The following is a 13437-nucleotide window of genomic DNA, read 5'->3' on the forward strand; positions in this document are numbered from 1 at the left end:
AGTTCACTAATAATACACACTTGTGTAAAATGTTTCATCTTAGCATATCATTTATTCCACTTCAAATCATAACAGCTTAGCCTGCTTGACCATCATATAACATTTAAATGTTTTGTTTCTTGCTATTGTATCGCAGTATCAGATAATAAAAGTGTTCTGAGGTGAAAGTTTGTCATATCATTTATTTGCTTATTGTTCAGCCAATCTCATCATACCTGAAATAGCTGAGTGCGGAAAGACTAGGAAAGCTACCAGTATCTAGATACTGGAGCCCGTATCAACAATTAAAACCCTACAGACAACTATTATTACATTTATTTTTACAAAGAGTAAAAAATGCTTAATGCCAGATACATTAAATGACCAAATACAAATTATTTAAAGCATAAAAATAGCAGCAGTTTTACAAAAAAAGTTACTTAATGTCAATTGATCTGTGCAAATATTTCTAATTGTTCCAGTGTAAACTGCACTACTCCAGTCTACTCAGAATATTATTTCAGACAAAACTATGTAAGTACAAACATGACAGTTCAGTTTGTGTGCCCAAAGGGCAATCACTTACAAACCCAGTAAACGCTACTGAAGCGAACATGCTGTAATTGCTTTGAACATCCAGTCCTCAAGACTGAGACTGGTCCCAGATCTGTCTGTATTCTTGCACACAGATTATGTAATCTGGCTAGCATAAACCTGTGCTTAAGTACAGTACACACATTTTGCATAAAATTTGCTTCAACGGAATGTCAAACGGACAGTATTGAGGCAGTTCACAATAATTCAGTGCATTTCTCCATGAAAATATGCCTTTCCATGTCAGCATCATTTTCCATCATAACATGATGTGAGGGAAGTCATCCATTAACATGCTTGTGGTTAAACCAAACCATAAACTATTGCAGTACAATTGCATTAAGTTTTGTTGTGATGTGTCTCCCTCAAGCTCACATTCTGGTCTCCTCTGGTGGTCGATTCATATAGTCCTGAATGGCCTGATGGTATGGAAGCCATTTGTTCGAGGACGTTTTTAAAGCCGAGATCCACCTGTGAACGGGAGCAACACAATTAAGGTAATTACAGCGGGTATTTCGAAGCATATGGTTATGCCTTGTGTGACGTTCAAAACCTGCGCCCGGTAGGCTATTCTTTGATAAACAAGTACAATGACTGTATAGCATACAACCCGGGGTAAAATTTATCAACTCAAAGTCTTCCAAGTGCACAGGATACAACCTGTTTAAACAGCGCAGTGAAATGCTTAAAATGTTGACATGTTAAATGAGTAAAATGTATCAAAGTCGGACCTTTTGTTTTCGGCTGGGTTTTCAGCACAAAGGTAGAAGGTTTTGAATTCATTAGACGGAGGTTTCAGTTCAATGGTGGATTTCTTGGATCCCAAGGGCTGGTCTCTTATCGTGTATCCATGCAAGTAAATCCCACCTGTAGGGAGTCATAAATGCATTACTGTATCTAGCAGAGTGGTGCAAAAATAATGCAGTAAAAGTATGCATGTTTGATTAGGCTAATTTTGATACTGCCAAAATGACAGGACATACAGACATAAAAACAACTCACTGGACAATTACCATTCATTGTACAACATACTTCATGGTTTAAAAAGCAGTAGGCCTATATTTGCAATCCATGCGCCTGCTTAGAGCATTGGACCACGGAAGTCGGCGCGCGGGTAAAATGTAACATTCCAAGTGAGCCATGCCTTCACAACCTACCGAGGGCGTGAGTTGAGCGGATGCCGGCGTAAAAGTACAGACAGCCATCCTTCAGAATGCAATAATGCTGCACCCATGCATCCTTATTGTTCCTGTCAATCTGGTGAAGCAGACCCAGACACTCCGGGTTCTTCACAGCCAGCGGGGGAAGGCTGGCGTTGTGCCGAGTCACATCCACCCACACGTGATTCTGCCACAGAGAGGTCAGGCATGGGATTAGACCGGGTATAGTCAATGGCCTAAAATAAAGCGGGTAAATCTAGGAAGTTGAAAATATCTAATTCATTTAAATTTGCTGATGAAAACGCCACCTTGATAGTTAGCTTACATAGGTGCATGATGACGTAAGCACTGTAGTGACAATATATTTTTTATGTATATTTAAATGTACTGATCTTGTAAGCATTACTGGATGTACTGCTAATTCTGTGTTGTTTGGTTTGACAATAATCGTTACCTGTGTAATTGGATGAACAGCTCTTTCCATTGCGTCCAACCATCTTAAACATAGAGAAGAGGTACACAAATCACAAGTAAGGTCAAAAAGACCTTTTACATGACCAAAAAAAATCACATTATTTTTAAGTATAGAGTGGAACTATTATGTTGTGAGAAGGTTTTGGGGGGTGGTTGAGTGGAGAGAGTGAGTGAGTCCTGGTGAGGTGCGACGGATCGGATGTCTTAGTTTTTGCTGTTTATTAGTGTTTTTGCTGTTGAGATTGATAAATAATATAAAGAACGGCTTACAACCCTGTGGATATTGGACTGAGCTAATAAAGTGTTTCATCCATTTTCCAGAGACTGAAAAGGTGGCTAACGTGGAGCCAGCTTGCTAACGAGCGTGATGCCAATTTTCGTCAGAAAGATTTGGCGTTACATCCGCCAGGTTAAAAATGTTTTTTTAGTCTTACTGTCATATTTTTGTTTTCGACATTTGGTTATGTTGGATTTTTTTGCTATAGATTCTCTTTCCAAAACAACTGTAAGAGGGGTGGGGTAGAATTCAGTTAGTTTCCCATGCTTCACGCAAGTTCGGCGTGATCATATTTTGCGCATGTAAGAGACACAATTTATTTCGGTATTGTAACTCATGAAGCGCTCCTACGTGCATTTAGTTTGTATTGTTTACAAGGTGTTTATAGAATATTGGGTACACACTGATGGTTTGTTGTTTAATGTTCACTTAAAACGAAGGCTATTTCAGGTTGCCTGTGTACAATGTGGTACTACAATATTTCCTGCTATCTAACATATGCTATTTTATATTCAATGTGACATAACAAGGAATGTGAAGTGTGATTGGACCATACACAGCTGATATTGACCATATCAGCTGTGTATGGTCAATAACCAGCATTGTAACTTCTGCTGCTTGTACAGAACCGAAAGGGAAAAGAAGCATATAGACAAATGGCACATAGTTTGGATCTAGTACCTACAGATTCCCTTTTATTGACAGTAGAAGTTCTAGTATACCCTCTATCTGAAATCAGTGGTGGAATGCACAAAACAACAAACAATTCCAAACACTGTAAACAAGGAGGACTGTCTCATGGATACCTTTTCATCTCCAGGTTAGATGTAGCAGAGAAGTGGTACGCTCGGTTTGCCAACAGAGGGCAGCACTTGAACACGAATGGTTTCCCCAGGGAAGGGTCCCCTTTTACCTCCGCCCCCTCTAGTTTAAAAGATGACAGAGCTCGCTTTCTCCCCTCGTCCTGGAACATAAACATACTCAGTGTCAAAATGGAGGATGCCCGTTGAATGATGTTCACCTGGACCCTCCTGCCCAGTTATCACCTGGTGCTAACATGTGCCTTTTATTCTGATACTGTCCAGATTCTGTTTGTTCTTCGGTTTGCAGATGATTAAAGAAGAAATTTGGATTTTTAGGTCATCTGAGATTTTCCAAGTGTGAAGAGCACAGATCCAGACAAAATCAGGACAATAGATAGTATAAATTGGATATCTGTTATCCACTTAAAGAGCAGACCACCATAGTTGCTGTTGGACCTACAGAAAAAATTGTTTTCTATAACTTCCTGCTTGTGCTCACTTTTTTATGTCTGTAGTAGTACAGATAACTGTCATGTCTGAGCACGAACCACCTTCTTCTCCAGCCCTTGATCAGGCCCTTCTGGGTGCGTTTATGGAGGTAGCCCCGGCAGGTCAGTCTAGGGGTGTTGGGGCTCCGGGCAATGTCTGATCCAATGGTCAAGGTCAGGAGGTCTGGGCCTGTCAAACATGAAATAATAACAGATTCATTCTTAGTCATGTGCAAACGAAATCCCCTGAAAAACATGAAGGCAAAGTGTTGTTAGAACATGCTGTCCTTTGAGTAATTTTTTAATAGGCTGCTGATGACAATTTACTGCAAATCTTAATTGCATTAAAGATGTACAACTATAGTCTTATGAACCTTGTCTAGCCAAGTCAGCTGCCTCCGAGTGGGGGATACTGGTGACATCGATCCCATTGACAGCTATGACAAAATCTCCCACCAACAGCCCCGCCTCCTCGGCTGCTCCATCTGAAACCAGAGTGGAGAGCCACGGGCAAAGGTCAAAGTTCAGTTGAAATGAACAGTCTAAAACAAAATCTGATGGATAACTGTGAACCTTCTACTGATACACGTTTTAAGGGTTTATGTGAGTAACAGCTTGTTGCATGCTGATGTTGCTAGTCGTATGGTTCGATTTCAATAGGAAAAAGTGTTTGCGAGGGAGGGGGAAAGTAAGAGTTGACAGGAGAAAGCTACCACACATTTTCCAACCCTCAGGCCAAAGATCACATTCGGCGGCCTAGATTATGGACTGAATTCCAATATTGTAAGCATGATATGTTACACGTAGGACAAACACAATACAGAAATGGACTTACTTGTGTCGACCTCTGTTACCACAATAGGTTTGGAGAACTGTATTCTGAACCCCCAGGGATAGTCTCCCATTCCTTTCCATATCTTGACCGTCCTCTCGCGAACTGCAGAGAAGAGAACCGATTCAGTGACAATAGTTCAGCAGGTGCTGTGTGTTCTTAGGTTTGATAATGACGTGAAGAACATTAGCTTTAGATACGTGGCAGTAACCGTGGTAGGACAGGTAGTGGTAATAGTATCTGTAATAGCAACAGTAGCCATTCTAATACTAGTAGAAATAGTACTTTAAGATGCCCTGGTTTATGACCTGATCACAATCCAAACCCAATGCATCTGTTAAGATCAGGAAGAACATGTGGGCACTATCAGGACAAAGAATGCATTTAAATGGCAGACGGTAGCTGTGACTGTCTCAAACCAACATTTTCTGGGTCAACATGTGGCCCAGAGTCAATACTTTACAGAGCATAAGATAAATCTGTCACTGTGATTGTAAGAAAGGCAGAAAGGTGTCTTACTTGTGACAGTTCGTGTTTGACTTCCAGTTCTGGGTTGGAGGCCGGGTGGGACTGGCGCAGCAGTTGGGCTGATGTCGTCTCCACTGTAAATCCACGACGCCGAGTGGAACGTTTCTGTGTAGAAACCCTTATCCCCAAGGTCCTTTGCTGCCATATCCATGGAACGACTGTCTTCTGATATTCCTACAAAGTGATGTAGAATAACATAAAATTACATTACCAGTTTTCAAGGACCAGTTTTGTATTGATTATATTTAATGGGTAATCCAAAAGGGGAAAGGTGATAGCATCTCCCATAAATAACCACAACAACAACGTTTTTGTTCATGGTGTTCTTTTTTATTTTATTTTTTTTAAACTGGACACATTTCAAATGTCATCTTTGTCAAAACTTGTTTTTTTTTGAGGGGGGGGGGGTGTGTTTGGCACCTTCTTCTGTGAGCCTCCCGTCAGCAGGTGCAATCTGAAAAACACAACAATAGTAAAGGATCTGGATTTGTTGTGTTTTTTCATACCACATTGCACCTGTTGACGAAAGTAAAAACTCAGACAATGTTTAAATATCTGAAAAGGAGATTCATGAACTGAAAACCTTCTTGGTTCTTTTTGGTTTTTATTGGGAGCTACTATCACCTGCAATATATCGAACTACAATTGCTATACCTAGGTTGGTACACTATTGCTAAAATGGCTCATCACGCTGCTCTATCCAACCTTTTATTATATTAAATTTCTCGCTTTTTACATCTAGTTGTGTCGTGCCTGGTATTGGACCAACAAAAAAGCTACATCCCTGCCAACCAAAATGTGTCATCTGTTGTGTCCCTTAAATGTCTTCAGGACGTCCCTGTTTGCTGGTATATGTGTGTTTCGTTCTAGATTAGGGTCCATACCTGACTCCTCATTGATGCTGCTGTTTATGGAGCTTCCTCCTGCAGAGCTCCACTGTTTGCTGTCCTTGAAAAGATTACGTCTTCTGGCCCAGGGCTCTGGGCCGCTGTCTACCTCCAATGAGGCTGCCAAAGACAACAACAGAGACCGGAGAATCACGTGAGAACACCTCCTGACACCTACGTCCTCCAAACCAAATGGTGGAAAATGTCGGTCCCTCTGAAAATGGGTATTTGGAATCGATCTATGACAAGTGAGAATGTTTTGATTTGAGCTACTCACATTTGGACACGCTTTTTTTTTCTGTAGAATCTATCTGATACAACTTCGGCTTCTGTTTGTTTACTGTCTCCTGATCGGGGGATTCTTGAGATAGGCTGGGTGCCTCTGAAGTTGCCATGCCTGAATCTTCAGCCTTATTTTCTTCTAAGTTAGGTTCTTTATCCTCTTCGATCTGTGAAAGAGCAGGGCTAGAGATACTACCTCTTACAGTGAATGACCTGTGACTGGTGAGTATGACTTCCTCTGTAGACTCATTTGGGATCTCCGGATCCATCTCCTCCATTTCCTGTGTGGAGGAAACAGACGGAGCCTCGGAGATGACATTGAAGGCTTCCCACTGAGCACTATTCAGAGCTGAGCTCTCTGCTGTTTTGGAATCGTTCTGCAGGAACCTTTGCTCAGTATCTCCAATTTGTAAGGTCATGACAGAGCCCCTTCTTTGTCTGGGTTGAAGGTGATCATTAACGGCACTCTGTTGCCATGACGTTTTGGTTACCACACCCATGTTCCCCCCGTTTGAAAATGTTCTGGAGGGACTGCTTTCAGGTATGTGCTCCTCGGAGCATGTTCGCGATGGGGGGATGACTTGAATGAGCAGGTCTCTCTGATTGAACTCTTTCATGGTGGGATGTGTGCTGTGGTCCTCAGCCTCCCCCATTTCTTCATCAAAGCCACTCTCTGCCACCTCGATCTGTTTATCTCCAAAATGTATATCTGCAAATGGATTATCTCCAAAGCTCATATCAGGTTCTCTTGGGTATTCATATAGTGGATGCTTTAGCTCTGGAAATAATGTATATTTCTTGGAGGTCTCCTCGGCTGTGGGTAAATAGACTGTATTGATCATTTGTCGTTGAGGCTCAACATGTCTGTTTGCATTGCTGGAGCTGGGTCTGCAGTTGCTACTGGATAATTTACAATTCTCCACATTAATGGAATAAAGTCTCTCGACTTCTTGGGAGTCTGCTGGACATTTACTCAGTTTCTGTGCTTGCAGTGAAAGGGATTCCTTTATGTAAGAGGAGATGGTGTCCGATGAAAACGACTCCCTTCCAACCCAAGACGGCATGCCTTCCTGAATCCGACTTGGTTCTTCTTCTACCCCAGGGAAAGTCCGGCGTCTCTTGGTTGGCTTCTGTAGATAACTGGACGATGAGCAAGGTTTACGCTCTACAGTGGATATGCTGTTGTTACGCATCTGGGTCTTCATCTCGTGGTTTTGGATGAATTCTTTGGTGTAGCTGGACCAGCTCACGGATGAGGATGGTCTCATGAACATGGGTTCGTAGTTGTCCGATTCCGACATTTGATCAAAAAAAGACTCCAGGTGGCCACCGTCATCACCGTCGGTCGAGTAGGGGCAGCCTGAGTCTTTATGGTGTCTCATGGAGGGGGGCGGACTGATCAGCCCCTGCTGTCTGTCCGTATTTCCAGAGACGTCGATCTGACAGGATGCTATGTCTTTTGCAAGGTCCTCCAGGTTGTCATACCTACAGTCTGAAAACTCTTGAGGTGGCGGAATGTCCCAGAGTGCATCAGTGCTTCGCCAGAATTCGGACAAATGGTTTAGGCTTGAGGACTCGCCTGCTGTCGTCAGGTCGGTGTCGTTGAGTGGTGAGCCGTATAATGTGTATTGTTCGTCGCAGCAGCTTTTGCGGCAGGCAGATTTCCCCCAACACCTTGAGGCAGTGCTATGTCTTGCGGGAACCGATGTGTCCCGGCTGCTTTTTGGAACACTAAGTTCATAGCTGTGCAGCTGGTTTTGACTGTGCACTGTTAAGTTCACATTTGGTTTTAGAGTCCACGACTGTAGAAACGAGTCGTTATCTGGACTGAGTCCCTTGTCACACTGACTCTGGGCGCAGGACTCTGCCGTTGCCCCCTCTTGACTTTGGAATACGTACACTGTCTCAGTACCCGAGTGGTCAGATGGTAGAATTTCTTGAATTTCAAATTTCACATTCGAGCCAATGTGACAGTGGCGAAAAATTATTTTCGAAGAAGATTGTTGCAAATCGTCAATTATCACCGAAGTTGTGAATTTCACCTGTCTGTCTTTGTCCTCTTGTTTTGTAATGCTAGATGTCCTGTTGTTTTGGGAGGACCTCCGCTGACTGTCTCGCTTGAGCTTTTTCTCTTTGCTTGGAATCTCACTGGATTGTTCCTCTTCCTCATCGGATGCTGACAAAATATTTTCTTTGTGTAATGACTCAATTTCTCCTTTCTCAGTTATGTCATCCACCACACTGTTACTTTTGTTTTGTTTTCGAAAAACGTATGGAGATACACCCTCTGTAAGGAAAACAAAATGAATACACCTTAACAAAGACAACGTGTTGATTTAGGCCACTGTATTGGCACAGGAACAAATCTCCAGAAAGATATCTCACTTTTACTTATCATGAGACTGAATTTAAACACCCAGTGTAGTGAAGATTGTGGTGTTCTTTTCCCCTGTATTTTTAATCTAGCTTATAGGCTTTGTTGTAGGTAATCCATCCTCATGTATACTTCAGAAATGTTTCTGTGACGCAGTCCTCTCAAGCTAAACACGGCTAATTGTTACCTTACCACAAAACTGTGGTACAGTTGGTACCTTTTGGGTATTAGCTCTGAACGTAAAAGACAACCGTGGTCACCTAATGATTCGCCCTGTTTATTTCTGGCACTGGCATTTGTCCGTTGCCCTGACCTTGTCCACGTCACTATTTTGCTTACCTTTTTTGAATGCTCTGTATGATTAAAAGGCACATTGTGATCTGATGTGATCAGATCTTATCAGTCAAAATGGACGGACTTAGGAAAATATCAGAGGATACCATGTTATTAACAGGCATGATGGGGGCTCTTGTGGCCACAATAGGTTCCAAGTGTGACTTTGTTTGGGTACTGATTAGGGCAAAAAACTGATATTTACACCGGGTATAAACTAGGCTTCAGTAAAGGTGTGGGTGCATGGGTCGGGAATGACACAGGCAGCCATGAGGGGATTAGACCCAGCCAGGCGTGACTCAGGCAGCCATGACAGGATTAACCCTATTTCTCTAAAGGATCCGCCCCAATAACAGCCACCTACGTTTACTGCTGGTGGAGCTCTTCCTTCGCCTACTGTTCCTCCTCCTGCTCCCGCGACGACTCATTCTTCCTTAGGCCTCAGCAACCAACCCCCAAATCACTGGAACAGACCAAAAAACTTAATTGGATGTTTTAAAAACATATAATAAGTCAGTCGGTTTGATTCCTTAATGCTGATTGGCAGCTGTGGTATATATGTATATGCCTTATTGCTACAATAAAGTAGGATATCACATCACTTTTTACTGGTTTATTTGTGTTGGTTACTGGTTTATTAGAAATAAGGCATCTTGGGGGTTTGTGGTATATTGCTAATGTACCATGGCTAAGCACTGTGTCCAGGCGAGAATAGCTTTCAGCCATGGTATGTTGACCATATACCACACCTAATTGGGCCTTATTCAGTAGAAAACAGAGATGAGGACATTGTACAGGATACTTATTGTAAGGAATTTAAGGATGGCCCAGCGTATAGTACGTTCAAAGAATGTTAACCCACATCTCATCCATCATTACGCCAGAATATATAAACAGATCGTCACATCGTGTTGGTTGAATTAGTGTTTCAATGAGTGCTCTCAGAAAACCCTGGAGCATCTACGTCATTGGTGAAGCTGATTCAGCAGAACCACTTCCATCCCAAAACATTATTCATTTGTCATGGCGAACAGGCAAGTGTGGCAGCGTTTCTTTCGTTTTTTTACAGTGGTTGCGCCAAGCTTACCACCACAGGCAAGATTTGAACACCATAGCCAGAACAGGTGGCAGTGAGGCACCGCCGGCAGGTTTTTACTGGTCTCATCGACCTCTAGAAGGGTCCTGGCGCTGCCTGGGTCCCTGTAGTGCTGACTTTGGTCATTGGGTGAATGAGCGTGCCCTCACGAACCTTGACCCGCAATACGTTCTGGTTGGAAAAGCAGCGTGGGGAAAAAAGCTTCATGGATCGGCACACACCAGGAAGATGTGGCGCAGTTTTCAGTGCTCTCAAATCCTTAGGGAGCATTTGCTATGAGTCGGGGCCATATGGATGCAATTAGATAAGCTAATTGAGAACGTAAAATATATTTGTAATGATAAAAAAAAATAATAATTGACTGTAGATATATTACAGTAGGTGTGAAATCCTACTTTCCTATGAAGGCTTAATGTCCACTCTCTCAAAGTACCTCCTTTATCCCTGATTATGCTTAGGTCCACAAGAACAGATTTATTTAACCACTGAATGAGCCCAGAATAGTCAAATAATTCCAGTTGATGCAGAGAGTTGAGGTGCCATAAATTAGTTAATATGAAAGTTGTATACAATTTTCAGACAAAGCCAGAATTGTAATTAATTCTGTCTTATTTAATAGGTAATTCAACACCACGAATTATCTGGATGGATACAAACGACTGTACGCATGTTGTACTTACCAGGCGACGGCTTCACATTAGCCATAATGTTTTCCGAAACGCCTTGCATAATTCATCATCAAATGGTAAGAAACAAATTCCCTGTAGAGTACAAGCAATTAAATGTGATAACTTACCCATGAATTAATACATCCAGAGAGGGGTGTGTGGGTTCCTTATTGAATTGTCGGTCAAGTTGAGGAGTGGCAGTCGCAGACGCTTTTCACAAAGAGCACACCTGGCCCGTGCCCCTGTGACTGCTCCAATTCTTATTGTTTCTATTCTAGCAGACTAAAGCAGCTTACTATGCGTAATCTCATGAACCACTTGTGTGAAGCTAGTCTGTTCGGTGGCCTATCTTTACCCATCGCGTCTTCGGTTAAAAGGGGATCACACGTAGAGGTGCAAACCTTTTCGTTTAATCTAAACAGGGCCGGACTTGTCACTCCGATGGTAGTGATGCATGTGAGAACCACCCAGTCTCTGGGTCCAGGGTCTCTTTCGGGGAAATGCTGTTGAACTGTAGGTTGGCTGAAGGTCAATCTAGACTAGGCAAAACTAAAAGGGTCCAAAATTTGAATTTTGTCAATACATTATTTTGAAAGTATCCAACAAGTTGGGCTTGAAGAAGCGGTTTTGGTAGAAATGCAATAGTTGAGCAAGTGGTGTGAAAATAAGCAGAATAGATGGCAGGATTTGCTTAGGTCACTTGATACACTCTTTTGATTGACATTTAAGAGCTATAAAACCCCTTTCTGTAAGCCATTCATAGAGAATGTAAGAAAGCCATTCACAGAGGATGTTTGAGAGTGGAACCCTACACACTGAATTCCAAATGTAATTGGACAGAGACAGTTATTTTTTGGGAGGATCTGTATTCCAGTTCTGCATCTGAATCCAATGTAAAGAAAACGTCACTTTTGGAGAATACTGATTTTCAGTTAGGTATCTGGCTGTTGATCATACTGAAGGCCTCAAACCTTTTCTATAAAGCCATTGTTATCCAAGACTGTTGTTATTACTTCCATCCACCAGATGGCGACATGCCAGTGGCTTAGCCAACTGGCAAAACTACACACACACACACAAATACACCCACACACGGTTACTTAGCTATCTGAATGGAGACACCAAAGTAGATTTTCTGTATAAAACCTATTTTTACAAATACTAACCCTAAACCAATCCTAAAATGTACCCTAACAATAACTATGGTTTCGGGTAAGGAGTTAGGGTAAGGTTAAACTTAACCTTAACCTTACCCTAACTCCTTACCCGAAACCAAACCTGTAGTGTCTAACTTTAAACCTAAACCCTAATTCTAACCTTAATGCCAAAAATTACAGACCTCTACATGCTTTGTAAGTAGGAAAACCTCCAAAATCGGCAGTGTATCAAATACTTGTTCTCCCCACTGTATTATTATTTTTTTTTTTTAATGAGTGAAGGATGCTTGTTAAGTCATGTTTACACCCAGCATTACCATGTGATTATCCAATAAAGAGGATGCGATCAACAACTGTCTGAATGTAACTGTAGCCTCAATACCTGGTAACAAAACAAGTCTCTGATCTGCCTATTGTGCCTGCATTATGCCCACATCCCCTGGTCTCTTATTCCAACCTGCACTCTATACCACCACACAGTTAAACATTCTGAGATAATCTTCCACCCTAAATAAAAGTAGTAAACATATTACCAGAGTGGCTGGATGCATTTTTACACAATGCATTGGATACTGAGTATACATTGATATAATACAACCTCCTATGGTTGGCCTTTCGTAGCCATTGTATTTTAGTTTTTAGAAAGGAAAGCTTCAAAAGCAATATATGCCTGTGAAAATAAAATGTTCAGCTTGAACTGAAAAAAGTCAACCAATGTTTTAAGACATCTGGAGACTGAGGCGTACTGGTATACTGCAAAAGACGCTTTGTCAGAAATAACAATGAAAACACAATGACAAATTTGAACATGCTTGATATTCTGAAAACAAGAATATTTGTCGTTGTGTCTGAATAAGACTATTTACCTTGTTTTGAGTATATATTTTTTGCAGTATTTAAATCCAATACTTAACTTGCAAATTCCCCAAGGCAATGTTTATTGTACTTCATCATTCCTGCACTGTATGAAATTATTTGACCCCTAAGTTTGACCTTCATTGATTCCCATTTTTGACCCATTTGATTGGCCTTCATTGATTCCAATACTGTCATACTTGACATAATCCAAAAAAGATATGAGATTTATTGAAAGCAACAAAAGCTTATTTTGAGAGCAATAGTAAGTTAAGCCGGCAAGGGCAAAAAATAATCAGAGTTTGGGTAAATGTTTGATAACTTTCTTCCAACATTGTGATTACATTATTTTAGTCTGTGCAGATGGGACCTGAGTCAGAGTGCATGCATACAAAGAAATACTGTTACCAAACGCTTTGTTGTGGTAACAGACAACGCTCCTGGATGCTTGTGCTTGTGTGTGTGTGTGTGTGTGTGTGTGTTTGTGTAGGTACTTGGGTTACTTTAAATATGTTTTCAGTTCCAAAAGAATGCACAACATTTAAATTGGTTATCTTTTTAAAGGGGAAAAATATGGCCTTTGAACTCAAGCTTGGATCCCTTTTTGAATTGGCTGGTATTGAAATACAACTGCCACCAACCGCATGGTG

The 13437-nt window shown here is 41.6% G+C and overlaps 1 protein-coding gene across 1 annotated transcript; it reads right to left on the minus strand.

Moving 5' to 3' along the window:
- Positions 1–60: 60 nt before the first annotated feature.
- pdzph1 (PDZ and pleckstrin homology domains 1) lies at positions 61–11037 on the minus strand. Its single transcript, XM_013140260.4, has 13 exons — positions 10904–11037; positions 9376–9474; positions 6300–8591; positions 6020–6142; positions 5127–5309; positions 4611–4712; positions 4150–4260; positions 3787–3965; positions 3291–3448; positions 2188–2230; positions 1731–1920; positions 1305–1440; positions 61–1044 (listed from the first exon to the last, which is right to left on the minus strand). Exons 2-13 carry the CDS (start codon positions 9437–9439, stop codon positions 945–947), a joined length of 3681 nt encoding a protein of 1226 aa, XP_012995714.1. The 5' UTR covers positions 9440–9474; positions 10904–11037; the 3' UTR covers positions 61–944.
- Positions 11038–13437: the final 2400 nt, after the last annotated feature.

The sequence above is a fragment of the Esox lucius genome, chromosome 23 (genome assembly GCF_011004845.1).
Source record: "Esox lucius isolate fEsoLuc1 chromosome 23, fEsoLuc1.pri, whole genome shotgun sequence".
Classification (NCBI taxonomy): Eukaryota; Metazoa; Chordata; class Actinopteri; order Esociformes; family Esocidae; genus Esox; species Esox lucius.